The following is a 22,200-nucleotide window of genomic DNA, read 5'->3' as shown; positions in this document are numbered from 1 at the left end:
GTGATCCCCCTGGTCCTCTGGGTCGGTGAGGGCCGTCACTCACTTTACGGTGTTGTTATTGTCGAAGCGTGCATGAAATGCATTGAGTTCATCTGGAAGAGAGGCGTCGTTGGGCAGATCACGGCTTTCCTTTCTAATCCGTAATGGACTATAACCTCTGAACTCTGCGTCGCAGCCTATGTAATATGATTCCACCTTGTTCCTATATTGTCATTTTGCTCATTTGATGACTCTGAGGAGGTCGTAGAGGGACTTCTGGTACTTGTTCCTGTCCTCAGCTGTAGCCTCAGGGTTGTCTACGGTTGCTCTGTGTGTGGTATCCTCAGGGTTGTCTACGGTAGCTCTGTGTGTGGTATCCTCAGGGTTGTCTACGGTAGCTCTGTGTGTGGTATCCTCAGGGTTGTCTGGGATAGCTCTGTGTGTGGTATCCTCAGGGTTGTTTACGGTAGCTCTGTGTGTGGTAGCCCTGTCCTTTAGTTTAGCTACAACCTCTGTGTTAATCCAGGGCTTTTGATTGGAGAACCAGCGAAACTTCACCGTAGGACAACGTCTCCGATGCGTTTCCTTATGAAACCGGTGATGGAGGTGGTTAGCTCGTCGATGTTATCTGGAGAGTCTGGGAACATATTCCAATGTGATTCTGATGACCATTTCTCAACTGAGTGTGTCACGGGTACTTCCTGTTTGAACTTCTGCTTGTAAACAGGAAGCATGAGTATATAGTCAGGATCTGATTCGCCGAATGGTGCACAAGGGAGGGCCTTGTCGGGTAACAGTGGTCTAAGACTTTACTGCCCCTAGTGGTGAAGGACACGTGTTGATGGTAGTTGGGCATCACGTGTCTTACTGACGCAGAATTAAAATCGCCGGCGACAAGAAATGGCAGCCTCCGGATGTAAGTTTTCCTGCTTGTTTATAGTTTCGTACATTTGCTTAAGTGCCTAGCTTGTTATATTTGTTGTCCTGGGGTGGAATGTATACAACAGTCACGATAACAGATGAAAAGTCCCCTGGGAGACGGGTCAGCATTTGACCATCCGGTATTCCAAAAACAGGTGAACAATGGGTCGAGTCGACGAAGATGCAAAATCCCTTTCGCCTTTCATTTCCCTGACCGCCCTGTCCACTCGGCGAATGGAAAAGAGAGTGTGAGATAAATAAAGGAAATGAAAAATCCTAATAATAAAATGTTAAATGTCAATAATATTTATGACTTACTATTGTAATAAAGTACCTCTGGCAGCAAACGGAGGACGACAGAGAGACAGAACATTAGAGCGTACACACACTGACTTACAACAACCACTCAGACATAGCATACTGTACATACCAACCACACCTACCTGCCATGTAGTGGATGCCCGTGGAAGGTCTGTGACTGTGGCAGGTGGCATGGAGGGTAGTCTCTGTCTCGGTCTCCCTGGTAGATCTGGGGCTGGTGTGGGAGATGCTGAGGGTGTGACCCGTGCAAGGAGTTCGTGGTACGCCTCCTGGGGGACCCCCTGTTGTCCTGCCCCTGTACCTTCCCCCCCACCGCCACTCCACCCAGGCTGTTCCTCAGGTACCAGTCCCTCAAGCCCTCCAGAGCCAGGGCCTTGTGTAGGCTGCGGATGGGGTCGTCTGGGGTGACGGAGTCAGAGTACTGGGGTGGTCCGAGCTGGTGGTTGTGGTTGAGATTGAGACCGGGTCCCGATCCAGACCCATGCTGGTGCTTTTGGGACTCAACCCCAGACCCCTGGTGGGGGTACAGGGCAGCTGTGGAGGTCCCGGTCGAGGAGGAGGAGGAGGTGGGAGGAAGAGGAGGGTCAGAAGAGGAGGAAGTGTAAGAGGAGAAGTGGAGTACCTCATTCTGGTGGTGCTGGAGAGGGATGAATGGACCACAGGACTTGGTACGGGTTACCTTGACCCGGCGTGGCTCTCCAAGTTTCCCCCGGAGCATCAGGGGGCTGGAGTAGGCTGGCGGGCCCCCAGAGACGTGCTGGGGCCCTGGGAGATGTCCCTGGGGGTGGGGGTAGCCGTTGAAGTGAGGAGGAGGAGGTACAGGAACGGAGGAAAGGAACTTTCCATTGCCATGGACCTGTTGGACCTGTCTCTGCTGCTGCTGCTGCTTCCCCCATACATAGTCCATCAGGATATCACTGTAAACTCCGCCTCCCCCTCCTCCTCCCTGCTCATAGGACCCTGACGGGGGGCCAGAGGAGGGGCCAGGGGAGTGGCCGCTGACCTGAGACTGATGAGGAACCACCTGGGTCACCTCTGGATTGTCTGACCACTGCTTGGTAGTAGTCACTGTGGATATAGCTGACCTGGAAAAGGAAAGAGATACAAAAAACAGGTATTTAAACCATTGAAAATAAAAACAGGGAGGAGGAGGAGAACAAAAAGAAGAAGAATCCTCTCTGAGATCCAGACGTATAGCTCCAGTGTGTGTATATAGCAGCTCACCTGAAGTGATTTTGGACACTAGTGGGTTAGGGTTAGTTTTATAAATTAAGGACTCTATTTAATCAGATCTGCTTCAGCTGACATCCGCACAGCGGATATCGGAGATGGAAATGTGTTAAGAGCTGTCAAATCCACAACTGGCTCCCGCCATTTGCACCTAAAGCGGGCATTGCCATTGGCTGCACGGAGTCACAGTAACAGAAATCCCGTACAGATGTGATCTACACCTCGATTAGGCTGACAGAAATCCTCAATATTTAGCTGAATGATTTTTATTATTATTATTCTAAATAGCATACACTTTCTTGCTCGGGAACTTCTAACTTGAGAGGGGCGGGTGTGGCTTCGTGTGACAATGATCACAAGAGCAGCTGCTGACCGATTTGACCGGCTCCAACACAGTTCCATCTCAGACATTTCCAAAACATCTGCTACGCGTCTGCTGTTACCGGGTTAATGCTTAATCTGATTGAATCTAGGCCTAAGACTTCAGATCACCTGATGTGGTTGTGAACACCTGTTGGTTTAGGGTTAGTTGTACAGTTTAAGACTTCAGATCACTTGATGTGGTTGTGAACACCTGTTGGTTTAGGGTTAGTTGTACAGTTTAAGACTTCAGATCACTTGATGTGGTTGTGAACACCTGTTGGTTTAGGGTTAGTTGTACAGTTTAAGACTTCAGCTCACCTGATGTGGTTGTGGACACCTGTTGGTCCGTTCCTAGCGAGGAGGGGTGTGGTAGGTACACTCCTCCCCTCCATATTGCTTCTGGGAAGAGTACGACACACACAGCAAGACTCTGCATTAGGACTACAACATACCACAGTCTCAAGACAGGACATATCTAGGAGGTTAGAATGTATGAAACTGGGCCATAGATTCTGTAGGAGACAACATCGCTCTTCCTGGTTAGAATGTATGAAACTGGGCCGTAAATTCTGTAGGAGACAACATCGCTCTTCCTGGTTAGAATGTATGAAACTGGGCCGTAAATTCTGTAAGAGACAACATCGCTCTTCCTGGTTAGAATGTATGAAACTGGGCCGTAAATTCTGTAGGAGACAACATCGCTCTTCCTGGTTAGAATGTATGAAACTGGGCCGTAAATTCTGTAGGAGACAACGTCGCTCTTCCTGGTTAGAATGTATGAAACTGGGCCGTAAATTCTGTAGGAGACAACATCGCTCTTCCTGGTCAGAATGTATGAAACTAGGCCATAGATTCTGTAGGAGACAACATCGCTCTTCCTGGTTCGAATGTATTAAACTGGGCCGTAAATTCTGTAGGAGACAACATCGCTCTTCCTGGTCAGAATGTATGAAACTATGGCCATAGATTCTGTAGGAGACAACATCGCTCTTCCTGGTCAGAATATATGAAACTGGGCCGTAAATTCTGTAGGAGACAACATCGCTCTTCCTGGTTAGAATATATGAAACTGGGCCGTAAATTCTGTAGGAGACAACATCGCTCTTCCTGGTCAGAATGTATGAAACTGGGCCATAAATTCTGTAGGAGACAACGTCGCTCTTCCTGGTCAGAATGTATGAAACTGGGCCATAAATTCTGTAGGAGACAACGTCCCTCTTCCTGGTCAGAATGTATGAAACTGGGCCGTAAATTCTGTAGGAGACAACATCGCTCTTCCTGGTCAGAATGTATGAAACTGGGCCGTAGATTCTGTAGGAGACAACATCGCTCTTCCTGGTTAAAATGTATGAAACTGGGCCATAGATTCTGTAGGAGACAACATCGCTCTTCCTGGTCAGAATGTATGAAACTGGGCCGTAGATTCTGTAGGAGACAACATCGCTCTTCCTGGTCAGAATGTATGAAACTGGGCCGTAGATTCTGTAGGAGACAACATCGCTCTTCCTGGTCAGAATGTATGAAACTGGGCCGTAGATTCTGTAGGAGACAACGTCGCTCTTCCTGGTCAGAATGTATGAAACTGGGCCGTAGATTCTGTAGGAGACAACATCGCTCTTCCTGTGTATCAGTGGTTTACAGGAACTTTTGAAGAAGAAAGAAAACCTATTATACACTGAGTGGACAAAACATTAGGAACACCTTCTCATTCCATGACATAGACTGACCAGGTGAATCCAGGTGAAAGCCTCTGATCCCTTATGGATGTCACCTGTTAAATCCACTTCAATCAGTGTAGATGAAGGGGGAGGAGACTGGGTTAAAGAAGGATTTTTAAGCCTTGAGACAAACTGGGACATGGATTGTGTATCTATGCCATTCAGAGGGTGAATGGGTAAGACAAAATATTTAAGTGCCTTTGAACTGGGTATGGTAGTAGGTGCCAGGTGCACCGGCTTAAGTGTGTCAAGAACTGCAACGCTGCTGGGTTTTTCAGGCTCAACAGTTTCCCGGTGTGTATCAAAGATTGGTCCACCACACGAATTGTGCAGAGCAACAGCCAGGCTACAGTTAGTCAACTGACAGTCCAGTACAACATTGGTGAGACCCAATGAAAGAATGCACAACTTGTCCGTACGTTAACGTGAACGCGGTAACGGTATGGCAGCTGACGACCAGAGTTCCACTTCTTTCAGCAAAACAAGATAAAAAATAAACGGTGATTGCATTGGGCTGAGGAACGAAAACACTGGAGGATGTGAAAAACATGATCTGGTCTGACGAATACTCCCGTTTCTGCTGTTTCACGCTGATGGGAGGACTAAGGTATGGAGAAAACCACGAGTACATACATACATCCGTGTCAACATTGCAGGCTGGTGGCGGTGGTGGCGGTGGTGTGATGGTGTGGGGCGTGTTTTCATGGCACACATTGGGCACCTTTGATAAAAGTGGTGCAACGTTTAAATACCAAAGGACATCTGAACATCGTAGCCAATCAGGTGCATCCTTTCATGGCAGCAGTGTATCCATCTAATAATGCCCCATGGCACCAGGAATGGTTCCACGATCATCACAGTGAATTCCAGCTTACTGCAGTGGCCTGCCCAGTCAACAAGTCTCCATCCAATTGAGCGTCTGTGGGATGAGATGGAACGAACTATTCGGAGTACAGATCCACAACCAGCCAACTTGACACAACTGTGGGAAAGCATTGGATTCAACATGGGTCAGCATCCCTGTAGAGTTCCCTGACGAATTGAGGCTGTTCTGAGAGCAAAAAGGGTCTGCAACTCATATATTAGGAAGGGGTTCCTAATTGTTTTTGTACATCAGTTTGTACTGACTAGTTTGTATCATCAGTTTGTACAGACTAGTTTGTATCATCAGTTTGTACAGACTAGTTTGTATCATCAGTTTGTACAGACTAGTTTGTATCATCAGTTTGTACAGACTAGTTTGTATCATCAGTTTGTACTGACTAGTTTGTATCATCAGTTTGTACTGACTAGTTTGTATCATCAGTTTGTACAAACAGTAACTTATTAATTTACTTTGTACAATTACACAGTATGACATTTGAAAATACATGTGAACGATTGCCATTAGGTCAGAGATAGTGTGTAGCTGCAGCAGTACCTGGCAGAGAGGGCCAGTGAGTTGGGTTGCGTGGTGGTCCTCATCGCATAATAGATCTCAACAGGAGAAAGCTTCCTACACAGCCTGCTGTCTGGACTACTGCTGCTCCCATTACCGTTACCAGGGGCCAGCCGGGGCCGAGACGGGGACAGGCAGTCAGGGGCCACACCCGAAGACTCATCTAGAGACAGAGAGGCGAGCGAGAGAAAAGACAGAGACGGATGAAAGTTTGGTGAGGACTGAAAGTAAACCTTTGCAGGATGTACTGTGTTAGCATGACTAGGATGTACTGTGTTAGCATGACTAGCATGTACTGTGTTAGCATGACTAGGCTGTACTGTATTTAACATGACTAGGATCTACTGTGTTAGCATGACTAGGATGTACTGTGTTAGCATCACTAGGATCTACTGTGTTAGCATGACTAGCATGTACTGTGTTAGCATGACTAGCATGTACTGTGTTAGCATGACTAGGCTGTACTGTATTTAACATGACTAGGATCTACTGTGTTAGCATGACTAGCATGTACTGTGTTAGCATGACTAGCATGTACTGTGTTAGCATGACTAGGATGTACTCTGTTAACATGACTAGGATGTACTGTGTTAACATGACTAGGATGTACTGTGTTAGCATGACTAGCATGTACTGTGTTAGCATGACTAGCATGTACTGTGTTAGCATGACTAGGCTGTACTGTATTTAACATGACTAGGATCTACTGTGTTAGCATGACTAGCATGTACTGTGTTAGCATGACTAGCATGTACTGTGTTAGCATGACTAGCATGTACTGTGTTAGCATGACTAGGATGTACTCTGTTAACATGACTAGGATGTACTGTGTTAGCATGACTAGGATGTACTGTGTTAACATGACTAGGATGTACTGTGTTAGCATGACTAGGATGTACTGTGTTAACATGACTAGGTTGTACTGTATTTAACATTACTAGGATCTACTATGTTAGCATGAACTGTGTTAGCATGACTAGCATGTACTGTGTTAGCATGACTAGGATCTTCCTATTGTCTTACCGTTGTCATGGTCCCCTGTAGAATCAGACGTGGAGCTGCTCTCGGAGTTCACCGTGTCATCTGTGGAGGAATACACACACACACACAAAGTCAGATTTCAACATAGTCAGATTGCACCATATAACTTCACACACTGTCCCTTATATCTAAATATCTAAATCTTAACCTGAAATCTGTGCCTTGTGACATGAGTCACATTTCCATGCATATCCCCTATAAGAATCAGTCCACGATTGACATTAGAATTGCTCTGTGTATCTCCGGTAAGATTCAGCCCTCACCCTGTGCTCTCCGTGTACACACCGTCACAAGGGCTGCATCTGAGTACAGCACACACTTCTCTATTTAGTAGTGCACTAAAACTCAGTGTGGTCAAAAGTAGTGCACTAAAACTCAGTGTGGGCAAAAGTAGTGCACTAAAACTCAGTGTGGCCAAAAGTAGTGCACTAAAACTCAGTGTGGGCAAAAGTAGTGCACTAAAACTCAGTGTGGGCAAAAGTAGTGCACTAAAACTCAGTGTGGCCAAAAGTAGTGCACTAAAACACAGTGTGGCCAAAAGTAGTGCACTAAAACACAGTCTGGCCAAAAGTAGTGCACTAAAACACAGTGTGGCCAAAAGTAGTGCACTAAAACACAGTGTGGCCAAAAGTAGTGCACTAAAACACAGTCTGGCCAAAAGTAGTGCACTAAAACACAGTCTGGCCAAAAGTAGTGCACTAAAACACAGTGTGGCCAAAAGTAGTGCACTAAAACACAGTCTGGCCAAAAGTAGTGCACTAAAACACAGTGTGGCCAAAAGTAGTGCACTAAAACACAGTCTGGCCAAAAGTGGTGCACTAAAACACAGTCTGGCCAAAAGTGGTGCACTAAAACACAGTGTGGCCAAAAGTAGTGCACTAAAACACAGTCTGGCCAAAAGTGGTGCACTAAAACACAGTGTGGCCAAAAGTAGTGCACTAAAACACAGTCTGGCCAAAAGTGGTGCACTAAAACACAGTCTGGCCAAAAGTAGTGCACTAAAACACAGTCTGGCCAAAAGTAGTGCACTAAATAGGGAATAGGGTGCCATTTCCGAGTGCCCATGGTAGAGTGAGTCAGGTGGTAGTTACATAACTGGTAGCATTGTTCTCTGTCTGTCCACCATGCCTCCATGTGCTTTCCCTGGACATCGTGTGTGTGTGTGTGTGTGTGTGTCAGCCCAGTAATAACGAGACTGTTCCGGACTTCCTCCTCTCCTCTGTAACAATGTCCACCCTCCCTCCCTTTCTATCTCCCCCAGTCTGTCTCTGCCTTTCCAGGGTCAGTGGTTTGGTTTTTTTCCAGGCATGGAAGAGGAACCTGAGTTCCTAAGGAATCTAACAACCACGGTATTAAACACACACACACACACACACACACACGGTTCCCACAGTGCAGCCATGACATCATAATCCTCTGATCCATTCCTAAGTGCTACCTGTGTGTGTGTGTGTGTGTGTGTGTGTGATTGTGTGTGTGTGTGATTGTGTGTGTGTGTGTGTGTGATTGTGTGTGTGTGTGTGTGACTGTGTGTGTGTGTGTGTGTGTGGCTCTGTATGTATGTGTGTGTGTGGCTCTGTATGTATGTGTGTGTGTGTGTGATTGTGTGTGTGTGATTGTGTGTGTGTGATTGTGTGTGTGTGTGTGTGGCTCTGTATGTATGTATTTGTGTGTGTGTGTGTGTGTGTGTGTGTGATTGTGTGTGTGTGTGTGTGTGTGATTGTGTGTGTGTGTGTGTGTGTGTGTGTGTGTGTGTGTGTGTGTGTGTGTGTGTTTCCTGACTGGATTCTGGAGACTTGGCATAAGCATATAAAACTACAGTGTAATTACTGGGACAGTGAAGCATTTGGTTGTTTAGCCTTTATACGTCACAAGCTTGCATTTGAAAACAAACAATGACTACGAGGTTGAAGTGCAGACTGTTAGCTGTAATTCGAGGGTATTTTCATTAATATAGGGTGAACCGTTCTTTTTGTACATAGTCGACAAATTCACTTACATGTGTATTAAAGTAGTCAAAAGTTTAGAATGGTGAATAAAAGGTATCGTGTCATTTTGGAGTCACTTTCACTGTAAACAAGAATACAATATGTTTCTAAACACATCTACATTAAATTTGAATGCTGCCATGGTTACGGATAATCCTGAATGAATCGTGAATAATGAGGAGTGAGAAGGTTACAGAGGGTCAAATATCAAACCCCCAAGACATGCTAACCTTTCACCATTACAATAACAGGGGTAGTTAGCATTTTATATCATACCCCCAAGACATGCTAACCTCTCTCCATTACCAATAACAGGGGTAGTTAGCATTTTATATCATACACCCAAGACATGCTAACTTTTCACCATTACAATAACAGGGGAGGTTAGCATTTTATATCATAACCCCCAAGACATGCTAACCTTTCACCATTACAATATCAGGGGTAGTTAGCATTTTATATCATAACCCCAAGACATGCTAACCTTTCACTATTACAATAACAGGGGAGGTTAGCATACCCCCAAGACATGCTAACCTTTCACCATTACAATAACAGGGGTAGTTAGCATTTTATATCATAACCCCAAGACATGCTAACCTTTCACTATTACAATAACAGGGGAGGTTAGCATTTTATATCATAGCCCCAAGACATGCTAACCTTTCACCATTACAACAACAGAGGAGGTTAGCATTTTATATCATACCCCCAAAACATGCTAATCTCTCACCATTACAATAACAGGCTAGCATTTTATATCATACCCCCAAGACATGCTAACCTCTCACCATTACAATAACAGGGGAGGTTAGCATTTTATATCATACCCCCAAGACATGCTAACCTCTCACCATTACAATAACAGGAGAGGTTAGCGTTTTATATCAAACCCCCAAGACATGCTAACCTCTCACCATTACAATAACAGGGGAGGTTAGCATCTTAAATCATACCCCCAAGACATGCTAACCTCTCACCATTACAATAACAGGGGAGGTTAGCGTTTTATATCATACCCCCAAGACATGCTAACCTCTCACCATTACAATAACAGGGGAGGTTAGCATTTTATATCAAACCCCCAAGACATGCTAACCTCTCACCATTACAATAACAGGGGAGGTTAGCATTTTATATCATACCCCCAAAACATGCTAACCTCTCACCATTACAATAACAGGAGAGGTTAGCATTTTTACCTGTGTGTATTTCAACCAGTCACAGTAAAAGGTGGTAAGTTATTACCCGTGTGACATCCTCTGTGCACAGTCCTCTTGCTGTGCGCCGGGTGCTGATCAGAGTCTACACGGCGTCTCAGGGCACCGCTGAACAGCGCCTTCTTCGGCTTCCTCTGACACACCTCCTCCTACACATCAGAAGATGGGTTCATTTAGTTTATTTTGTCGTCACATTCACCGTTCACTACCATTCTCGTAGCGGTACAAAAACGAGATTGTGCTGTCTCTCAACGGTCTCTCATCCTACAATGCATCTTACCACCTGTATTCGGTGTCCTGTGTGAATTTAAGTATGCTCTCTCTAATTCTCTCTTTCTTTCTCTCTCTCGGAGGACCTGAGCCCTAGGACCATGCCCCAGGACTACCTGACATGATGACTCCTTGCTGTCCCCAGTCCACCTGGCCGTGCTGCTGCTCCAGTTTCAACTGTTCTGCCTTATTATTATTCGACCATGCTGGTCATTTATGAACATTTGAACATCTTGGCCATGTTCTGTTATAATCTCCACCCGGCACAGCCAGAAGAGGACTGGCCAACCCACATAGCCTGGTTCCTCTCTAGGTTTCTTCCTAGGTTTTGGCCTTTCTAGGGAGTTTTTTTCCTAGCCACCGTGTTTCTACACCTGCATTGCTTGGTGTTTGGGGTTTTAGGCTGGGTTTCTGTACAGCACTTTGAGATATCAGCTGATGTACGAAGGGCTATATACAGTGCCTTGCGAAAGTATTCGGCCCCTTTGAACTTTGCGACCTTTTGCCACATTTCAGGCTTCAAACATAAAGATATAAAACTGTATTTTTTTTGTGAAGAATCAACAACAAGTGGGACACAATCATGAAGTGGAACGACATTTATTGGATATTTCAAACTTTTTTAACAAATCAAAAACTGAAAAATTGGGCGTGCAAAATTATTCAGCCCCTTTACTTTCAGTGCAGCAAACTCTCTCCAGAAGTTCAGTGAGGATCTCTGAATGATCCAATGTTGACCTAAATGACTAATGATGATAAATACAATCCACCTGTGTGTAATCAAGTCTCCGTATAAATGCACCTGCACTGTGATAGTCTCAGAGGTCCGTTAAAAGCGCAGAGAGCATCATGAAGAACAAGGAACACACCAGGCAGGTCGGAGATACTGTTGTGAAGAAGTTTAAAGCCGGATTTGGATACAAAAAGATTTCCCAAGCTTTAAACATCCCAAGGAGCACTGTGCAAGCGATAATATTGAAATGGAAGGAGTATCAGACCACTGCAAATCTACCAAGACCTGGCCGTCCCTCTAAACTTTCAGCTCATACAAGGAGAAGACTGATCAGAGATGCAGCCAAGAGGCCCATGATCACTCTGGATGAACTGCAGAGATCTACAGCTGAGGTGGGAGACTCTGTCCATAGGACAACAATCAGTCGTATATTGCACAAATCTGGCCTTTATGGAAGAGTGGCAAGAAGAAAGCCATTTCTTAAAGATATCCATAAAAAGTGTTGTTTAAAGTTTGCCACAAGCCACCTGGGAGACACACCAAACATGTGGAAGAAGGTGCTCTGGTCAGATGAAACCAAAATTGAACTTTTTGGCAACAATGCAAAACGTTATGTTTGGCGTAAAAGCAACACTGTCAAACATGGTGGTGGCAGCATCATGGTTTGGGCCTGCTTTTCTTCAGCAGGGACAGGGAAGATGGTTAAAATTGATGGGAAGATGGATGGAGCCAAATACAGGACCATTCTGGAAGAAAACCTGATGGAGTCTGCAAAAGACCTGAGACTGGGACGGAGATTTGTCTTCCAACAAGACAATGATCCAAAACATAAAGCAAAATCTACAATGGAATGGTTCAAAAATAAACATATCCAGGTGTTAGAATGGCCAAGTCAAAGTCCAGACCTGAATCCAATCGAGAATCTGTGGAAAGAACTGAAAACTGCTGTTCACAAATGCTCTCCATCCAACCTCACTGAGCTCGAGGTGTTTTGCAAGGAGGAATGGGAAAAAATGTCAGTCTCTCGATGTGCAAAACTGATAGAGACATACCCCAAGCGACTTACAGCTGTAATCGCAGCAAAAGGTGGCGCTACAAAGTATTAACTTAAGGGGGCTGAATAACTTTGCACGCCCAATTTTTCAGTTTTTGATTTGTTAAAAAAGTTTGAAATATCCAATAAATGTCGTTCCACTTCATGATTGTGTCCCACTTGTTGTTGATTCTTCACAAAAAAATACAGTTTTATATCTTTGTTTGAAGCCTGAAATGTGGCAAAAGGTCGCAAAGTTCAAGGGAGCTGAATACTTTCGCAAGGCACTGTAAATACATTTGATTTGATCTGAAAAATGATCAGAGGGATAACAGGTTAAATTAGGTTAAATTAGGAGGGGGGGGGGGGGTGTTCTGCTTTCTGAGTAGAATGTATCAGTCTGTGTGGTAATATTCAAATCCTCTTTTACCTCTGTCTTTATAATAGTCTTGGGTCCGTGGCGGTAGGATCCGGCCCGACGGCGTACGTTGGGGCGTCTCTCCCCAGCCTCCAGGGGGAAATCACCAGGAAGCTCTCCTGTCAACTCCTGTTATAGACGAATACACCACATTAACAAGATAAATCACCAGGAAGCTCTCCTGTTATAGACGAATACACCACATTAACAAGATACATCACCAGGAAGCTCTCCTGTTATAGACGAATACACCACATTAACAAGATAAATCACCAAGAAGCTCTCCTGTTATAGACGAATACACCACATTAACAAGATAAATCACCAGGAAGCTCTCCTGTTATAGACAAATACACCACATTAACAAGATAAATCACCAGGAAGCTCTCCTGTTATAGACGAATACACCACATTAACAAGATAAATCACCAGGAAGCTCTCCTGTTATAGACGAATACACCACATTAACAAGATAAATCACCAGGAAGCTCTCCTGTTATAGACGAATACACCACATTAACAAGATACATCACCAGGAAGCTCTCCTGTTATAGACGAATACACCACATTAACAAGATACATCACCAGGAAGCTCTCCTGTCAACTCCTGTTATAGACGAATACACCACATTAACAAGATACATCACCAGGAAGCTCTCCTGTTATAGACGAATACACCACATTAACAAGATAAATCACCAGGAAGCTCTCCTGTTATAGACGAATACACCACATTAACAAGATAAATCACCAGGAAGCTCTCCTGTTATAGACGAATACACCACATTAACAAGATAAATCACCAGGAAGCTCTCCTGTCAACTCCTGTTATAGACGAATACACCACATTAACAAGATAAATCACCAGGAAGCTCTCCTGTTATAGACGAATACACCACATTAACAAGATAAATCACCAGGAAGCTCTCCTGTTATAGACGAATACACCACATTAACAAGATACATCACCAGGAAGCTCTCCTGTTATAGACGAATACACCACATTAACAAGATAAATCACCAGGAAGCTCTCCTGTTATAGACGAATACACCACATTAACAAGATACATCACCAGGAAGCTCTCTTGTCAACTCCTGTTATAGACGAATACACCACATTAACAAGATACATCACCAGGAAGCTCTCCTGTTATAGACGAATACACCACATTAACAAGATAAATCACCAGGAAGCTCTCCTGTCAACTCCTGTTATAGACGAATACACCACATTAACAAGATAAATCACCAGGAAGCTCTCCTGTTATAGACGAATACACCACATTAACAAGATAAATCACCAGGAAGCTCTCCTGTTATAGACAAATACACCACATTAACAAGATAAATCACCAGGAAGCTCTCCTGTTATAGACGAATACACCACATTAACAAGATACATCACCAGGAAGCTCTCCTGTTATAGACGAATACACCACATTAACAAGATAAATCACCAGGAAGCTCTCCTGTTATAGACGAATACACCACATTAACAAGATACATCACCAGGAAGCTCTCTTGTCAACTCCTGTTATAGACGAATACACCACATTAACAAGATACATCACCAGGAAGCTCTCCTGTTATAGACGAATACACCACATTAACAAGATAAATCACCAGGAAGCTCTCCTGTTATAGACGAATACACCACATTAACAAGATAAATCACCAGGAAGCTCTCCTGTCAACTCCTGTTATAGTCAGGTCCTGGACAGGACAAACAGACACGGAACATTACCAGAAAGAAACGTGACATACTAGTCGTCAGTATTTGGCTGTGAGTACATGTACCAGAAGGAAACGTGACATACTAGTCGTCAGTATTTGGCTGTGAGTACGTGTACCAGAAGGAAACGTGACATACTAGTTGTCAGTATTTGGCTGTGAGTACATGTACCAGAAGGAAACGTGACATACTAGTTGTCAGTATTTGGCTGTGAGTACGTGTACCAGAAGGAAACGTGACATACTAGTTGTCAGTATTTGGCTGTGAGTACGTGTACCAGAAGGAAACGTGACAAACTAGTCGCCAGTATTTGGCTGTGAGTACATGTACCAGAAGGAAACGTGACATACTAGTCGTCAGTATTTGGCTGTGAGTACGTGTACCAGAAGGAAACGTGACATACTAGTCGTCAGTATTTGGCTGTGAGTACATGTACCAGAAGGAAACGTGACATACTAGTCGTCAGTATTTGGCTGTGAGTACGTGTACCAGAAGGAAACGTGACAAACTAGTCGCCAGTATTTGGCTGTGAGTACGTGTACCAGAAGGAAACGTGACATACTAGTCCTGAGTATTTGGCTGTGAGTACGTGTACCAGAAGGAAACGTGGCATACTAGTCGTCAGTATTTGGCTGTGAGTACGTGTACCAGAAGGAAACGTGACATACTAGTTGTCAGTATTTGGCTGTGAGTACGTGTACCAGAAGGAAACATGACATACTAGTCGTCAGTATTTGGCTGTGAGTACGTGTACCAGAAGGAAACGTGACAAACTAGTCATCAGTTTTTGGCTGTGAGTACGTGTACTGACCGCCTCCTGCAGACAGACTCTCCGTAGCTCAGCCAGTCTGCTATTCAGTAGAGTCTCGAGACTGCGTCTTCTCTCCTGTAGTTCTGTCATCCTTTCAACAGCCTCCGGACTGCCACCCAGCAGGTCTACACAACACACAGAAGAAGGAGATGACATGCTAAGTGTTGATCAAACATGGCTATACATTCTTTCACTAAAAACTAAAATTGCTATCGCTAAATTAGGTATATAAAATACATGTTTTATTTCCTCACCAGGTACTGAGATGAGATGACCCTTGACCTCCATGTCAGGTGTGTCCCAGGTGACCTCGCTGCTCTCAGTGCATCCCAACAGATCACTCACCTACACACACACACACACACACACACACACACACACACACACACACACACACAGAGAGGAGGAGGAATCAGACATGTCGGGTGTGTTCGCTGCTCTGAGTGCATCCCAACAGATCTCACACACACAGAGGGGGGATAGACCAGAGGTAAGGACCAGCGGGATGGACCAGGGGGACCAGAGACCAGAGGTAAGGACCAGGAGGACGGACCATGGGTAAGGACCAGGTGGACGGACCAGAGGGGCGGACCAGAGGGGCGGACCAGGGGGACGGACCAGGGGGACGGACCAGGAGGACGGACCAGGAGGACGGACCAGGAGGACGGACCAGGAGGACGGACCAGGGGGACGGACCAGGGGGACGGACCAGGGGGACGGACCAGGGGGACGGACCAGAGGGACCAGGGACCAGAGGTAAGGACCAGAGGTAAGGACCAGGGGGACCAGAGGTAAGGACCAGGAGGACGGACCAGGGGAACGGACCAGGGGGACGGACCAGGGGGACAGACCAGGGGGACGGACCAGGGGGACGGACCAGGGGGACGGACCAGGAGGACGGACCAGGGGGACGGACCAGGGGGACGGGCCAGGAGGACGGACCAGGAGGACGGACCAGAGGGACGGACCAGAGGGTCGGACCAGAGGGACGGACCAGAGGGACGGACCAGGAGGACGGACCAGGGGGACGGACCAGGGGGACGGACCAGGGGGACGGACCAGGAGGACGGACCAGGAGGACGGATCAGGGGGATCAGGGACCAGAGGTAAGGATAAGGAGGACGGACCAGAGGGACGGACCAGGGGGACCGACCAGGGGGACGGACCAGGGGGACGGACCAGGGGGACCAGAGGTAAGGACCAGGGGGACGGACCAGGGGGACGGACCAGGGGGACCAGGGACCAGAGGTAAGGACCAGGGGGACGGACCAGAGGGACGGACCAGGGGGACGGACCAGGAGGACGGACCAGGAGGACGGACCAGAGGGACGGACCAGGGGGACGGACCAGGGGGACGGACCAGGGGGACGGACCACTCCAGTGTCTGCTGGTGTTTGTCCTTGTTTTTCTAAATCAGTGTCTGGTTTCCACCTAGAAAACAGTTGTGGGTAATGGATTGGCAGGCAAGAGGGACACTACACATGTTTCTGGCTGGGCTGTAGTCAGCACAACGCTGCAGTACTGATACAGACCTGACAGGGGCACCACTCAACAGTACTGATACAGACCTGATGGGGCGCCACTCAACAGTACTGATACAGACCTGATGGGGGCGCCACTCAACAGTACTGATACAGACCTGATGGGGCACCACTCAACAGTACTGATACAGGCCTGACGGGGGCACCACTCAACAGTACTGATACAGGCCTGATGGGGCACCACTCAACAGTACTGATACAGACCTGATGGGGGCGCCACTCAACAGTACTGATACAGACCTGATGGGGGCGCCACTCAACAGTACTGATACAGACCTGATGGGGGCGCCACTCAACAGTACTGATACAGACCTGATGGGGCACCACTCAACAGTACTGATACAGACCTGATGGGGCACCACTCAACAGTACTGATACAGACCTGACGGGGCACCACTCAACAGTACTGATACAGACCTGACGGGGCACCACTCAAAAGTACTGATACAGGCCTGACGGGGCACCACTCAACAGTACTGATACAGACCTGATGGGGCACCACTCAACAGTACTGATACAGGCCTGATGGGGCACCACTCAACAGTACTGATACAGACCTGATGGGGGCGCCACTCAACAGTACTGATACAGACCTGATGGGGGCGCCACTCAACAGTACTGATACAGGCCTGATGGGGGCACCACTCAACAGTACTGATACAGACCTGATGGGGCACCACTCAACAGTACTGATACAGGCCTGACGGGGGCACCACTCAACAGTACTGATACAGACCTGATGGGGCACCACTCAACAGTACTGATACAGGCCTGATGGGGCACCACTCAACAGTACTGATACAGACCTGATGGGGGCGCCACTCAACAGTACTGATACAGACCTGATGGGGGCGCCACTCAACAGTACTGATACAGACCTGATGGGGGCGCCACTCAACAGTACTGATACAGACCTGATGGGGCACCACTCAACAGTACTGATACAGACCTTACGGGGGCGCCACTCAACAGTACTGATACAAACAGACCTGACGGGGGCGCCACTCAACAGTACTGATACAGGCCTTACGGGGGCGCCACTCAACAGTACTGATACAGGCCTTACGGGGGCGCCACTCAATAGTACTGATACAGACCTGACGGGGGCACCACTCAACAGTCTTCAAAGTCTATGCTCTGTATACAACAACAACAACAACAACAACAACAAAGCCTTTTGAGAAACCAGACAACTGGATGTTGGAGAGTAGAAGCATAGTCAAACAAAACCTGTCTAAGTAAAAGGTTAAAGAACTGAACTGAATCAGGATGATAGCAGAATAAAGATTCATTTCAAGACTGCCAGTGAGACAGAAAAAAGAACCACCATATTTAATCCCCCCCCCCGCCCCAGCTAGACTGAGACGGAGAAATGTTTTGTGTTATGATTTAGGACTGAAAAAAGACTTGTCATCTTTATTGTAACACGATGCACTCTACGACCCCTCTTTCCAACCAACCAAGGAAACACGAGCCTGTCCAGACACAGCCCGTAGCCCCTAGACACCTCTCCTCTATCTCTAGCCCCTAGCCACCTCTCCTCTATCCCTAGCCCCCTCTCCTCTATCCCTAGCCCCTAGCCACCTCTCCTCTATCCCTAGCCCCTAGCCACCTCTCCTCTATCCCTAACCCCTAGACACCTCTCCTCTATCCCTAGCCCCTAGACACCTCTCCTCTATCCCTAGCCCCCTCTCCTCTATCCCTTGCCCCTAGCCACCTCTCCTCTATCCCTAGCCCCCTCTCCTCTATCCCTAGCCCCTAGACACCTCTCCTCTATCCCTAGCCCCTAGACACCTCTCCTCTATCCCTAGCCCCTAGCCACCTCTCCTCTATCCCTAGCCCCCTCTCCTCTATCCCTAGCCCCTAGACACCTCTCCTCTATCCCAAGCCCCTAGACACGTCTCCTCTATCCCTAGCCCCTAGACACCTCTCCTCTATCCCTAGCCCCTAGACACCTCTCCTCTATCCCTAGCCCCTAGCCACCTCTCCTCTATCCATAGCCCCTAGACACCTCTCCTCTATCCCTAGCCCCTAGCCACCTCTCCTCTATCCCTAACCCCTAGACACCTCTCCTCTATCCCTAGCCCCTAGACACCTCTCCTCTATCCCTACCCCCTAATCCTGTGAAAGGATTTGGATAGATGGGAGCAATTTCACCTAGCCTATACCTATCCAACCCTTTCAATTGCCTAGGGTGTTGGCAGTAGGCGGTAGGGGGCTAGCGAGTAGGGGCCCAGGGTTCAATACTGCGGCGGCCAAAACAGATTTTACTTGGCAGCGCGACAAACATTTGAATTGATCGCATCGGTGCCAGGGAATATATTTGACCTGGTTACGTACGATCAATCATGATTTAACCAAACAGGAAATGTGCAAATCGACCAGAAACAAACCACCTTTCTGAAGAGGGAACAACGGCAGGGGAATGCCCCTGTGTGTCTGTCTGTGTCGGGGCTCTACATACAGTGGAGCTTTCCGGAAGCCAGATCCTCCCTGTCGGTGACCAGCTTGGGCATGTCAAAGAAATACTGTTATATTGCTATATATATATATTTATTATATATATATATATATATATTTATTATATATATATATATAATTTTTTTATCTAGGAGATATAATTGATTTAAAAAAAACAAACAGATGGATGGATTCCAGAAAGATACTCGTTCATTATGGCAATTATTTATCACACATGCGCTGCACCACATATCAGTCAGTCAGAGCAGCCTGGTCTCATAGACTAGACGTAACAACAGTAAAAGTAAGTCCGGGACACTGAAATTAGTATGATATGTTACGTTTGGTATGGTTACGTAAGACTGAAGGTTCCTACAGGCAAAAAGGAAACAATGGTGGTTGGTCGGGATGGATGGGTGGGCATTTAACACGAACATCTAGCAACCCTAAGCTCTTTAGCAACTTTGCAAACACATGCTACATTTTAGCTACATTTGCAAATACTTAGCATGTTAGCTAACCCTTCCCCTAACCCTTAAACCTAACTCTTATCCTGAACCTTAACCCCTAGCCTAGCTAACGTTAGCCACAACAAAATGGGATTTGTGACATATCATACGTTTTGCAAATTCGTAACATATTGTACGAAATGGATGTTGGACATCTACAAATGAATTACATACCATAACATATCGTATGAATTGAGAGTGTCCCGAATGTATATTTACTATGTTACGCCTACCCCTGAGTCCAGGTTGGTCAGAGAGAGCGCTCAGCTCTCAAAACGCTGGCTGTTGTGTGGAGTGAAGACCTACGGAGATAGGGGTACGAAAGATGTTCCAGGTTATGATATCAACCAGGAAATGCTAAGGCAAGAATGGGTATGCAAACCAGGTACTTACAAGTCTTGGTTGAATATTTGCGATGCACAATAAAATCATCATGGAATAGCCTACCTTGAAAATCAGACATTTCCTCTAGTCTATTTAGTCTTAGAAAAGTACTTTTTTCAAGTAGGGGCTAGGGAGTAGGGGGCTAGGGAGTAGGGGGCTTATTTTTTGTGGCCGGTCCAACTACAAAGATGACCCTGGGATGCCTGGGAACAGGAAGTGAACAGGAAACAGGAACAGAAAACACGTCATCAAGTAGGAAGTCAGAGAGGGAAACAGAACAGAGAGCAGGAGAGACATAACACTGAAGAACAGAAATAATACATGCACACTCGCACACACTCGCACTCGCACACACACTCGCACACACACACACACACACACACACTCGCACACACACACACACTCGCACACAATAACACTAAAGAACAGAAATATACTCTATATACAAAAGTACCCTTTCAAATTAGTGGATTCAGCTATTTCAGCCACACCCGTTTCTGACAGGTGTATAAAATCGAGCACACAGCCATGCAATCTCCATAGACAAACATTGGTAGTAGAATGACCTTACTGAAGAGCTCAGTGACTTTCAACGTGGCACTGTCATAGGATGCCACCTTTCAAACAAGTCAGTTCATTACATTTTTGCCCTGCAAGAGCTGACCAGGTCATCTGTTAAAGTGCTGTTATTGTGAAGTGGAAATGTCAAGGAGCAACAACGGCTCAGCCGTGAAGTGGTAGGCCACACAAGCTCACAGAACGGGACCATTGAGTGCTGAAATGCATAGCGTGTAAAAATCGTCTGTGCTCGGTTGCAACAACCACTACCGAGTTCCAACAACTATCTCTGGAAGTAACGTCAGCACATAAACCATTTGTTAGGGAGCTTCATGGAATGGGTTTAGTCGAGATCAGTGTGGAAGAACTTGACTGGCCTGCACAGAGCCCTGACCTCAACCCCATCGAACACCTTTGGGATGAATTGGAACGTAGACTACGAGCCAGTCCTAATCGTCCAACATCAGTGCCCGACCTCACTAATGCTCTTGTGGCTGAATGGAAGCAAGTCCCCGCAGCAATGTTCCAACATCTAGTGGAAAGCCTTCCCAGAAGAGTGGAGGCTGTTATAGCAGCAATGTTCCAACATCTAGTGGAAAGCCTTCCCAGAAGAGTGGAGGCTGTTATAGCAGCAATGTTCCAACATCTAGTGGAAAGCCTTCCCAGAAGAGTGGAGGCTGTTATAGCAGCAATGTTCCATCGTCTAGTGGAAAGCCTTCCCAGAAGAGTGGAGGCTGTTATAGCAGCAATGTTCCAACATCTAGTGGAAAGCCTTCCCAGAAGAGTGGAGGCTGTTATAGCAGCAATGTTCCAACATCTAGTGGAAAGCCTTCCCAGAAGAGTGGAGGCTGTTATAGCAGCAATGTTCCAACATCTAGTGGAAAGCCTTCCCAGAAGAGTGGAGGCTGTTATAGCAGCAATGTTCCAACATCTAGTGGAATGCCTTCCCAGAAGAGTGGAGGCTGTTATAGCAGCAAAACAGGGACCGACTCCATATTAATTAATGCCCATGATTTTGGAATGAGATATTAGACGAGCAGGTGTCCACATACTTTTGGTCATGTAGTGTAATAGACAGACAGACAGACCACAACAAACTGAAATAATAAACAGGAATATTCCCTACATAGTGCACTACTTTAGACCAGAACCCTATGGTACCCTATTCCCTACATATTGCACTACTTTAGACCAGAACCCTATGGTACCCTATTCCCTACATAGTGCACTACTTTAGACCAGAACCCTATGGCACCCTATTCCCTACATAGTGCACTACTTTAGACCAGAACCCTATGGCACCCTATTCCCTACATAGTGCACTACTTTAGACCAGAACCCTATGGCACCCTATTCCCTACATAGTGCACTACTTTAGACCAGAGCCTTATGGGAATAGGTTGCCATTTATGACATGGTCCCGTGTGGCTCAGTTGGTAGAGCGTGGCCCTTACAACGGCAGGGTTGTGGGTTGGATTCCCACGGGGAAGACCAGTATGACAAATATATTCACTCACTACTGTACTCTGGCT

The 22,200-nt window shown here is 46.5% G+C and overlaps 1 protein-coding gene across 2 annotated transcripts in view; it reads right to left on the bottom strand.

The window, feature by feature from the left end:
* The window catches only part of ccdc120a (coiled-coil domain containing 120a), a 137,136-nt gene that overhangs the window by 10,614 nt on the left and 104,322 nt on the right, over positions 1-22,200 (bottom strand). For both annotated transcript variants that reach the window (XM_036989099.2, XM_036989098.2), the window contains exons 3-10: positions 15,471-15,561; positions 15,217-15,341; positions 12,686-12,802; positions 10,248-10,368; positions 6,994-7,053; positions 5,953-6,133; positions 3,133-3,213; positions 1,344-2,306 (exon numbers count right to left, since the gene is read on the bottom strand). In XM_036989099.2, coding sequence (XP_036844994.1) covers positions 1,344-2,306; positions 3,133-3,213; positions 5,953-6,133; positions 6,994-7,053; positions 10,248-10,368; positions 12,686-12,802; positions 15,217-15,341; positions 15,471-15,504 — 1,682 coding nt within the window. In that variant the 5' untranslated portion in view covers positions 15,505-15,561. The remainder of the gene's footprint in view (positions 1-1,343; positions 2,307-3,132; positions 3,214-5,952; positions 6,134-6,993; positions 7,054-10,247; positions 10,369-12,685; positions 12,803-15,216; positions 15,342-15,470; positions 15,562-22,200) is intronic.

This window comes from Oncorhynchus mykiss, chromosome 9 (genome assembly GCF_057628025.1).
Source record: "Oncorhynchus mykiss isolate SJ-2025 chromosome 9, ASM5762802v1, whole genome shotgun sequence".
In the NCBI taxonomy this organism is placed as follows: domain Eukaryota; kingdom Metazoa; phylum Chordata; class Actinopteri; order Salmoniformes; family Salmonidae; genus Oncorhynchus; species Oncorhynchus mykiss.
Note: the sequence above shows the minus strand (reverse complement) of the source record. Positions and strands in the feature narration are given on the sequence as shown.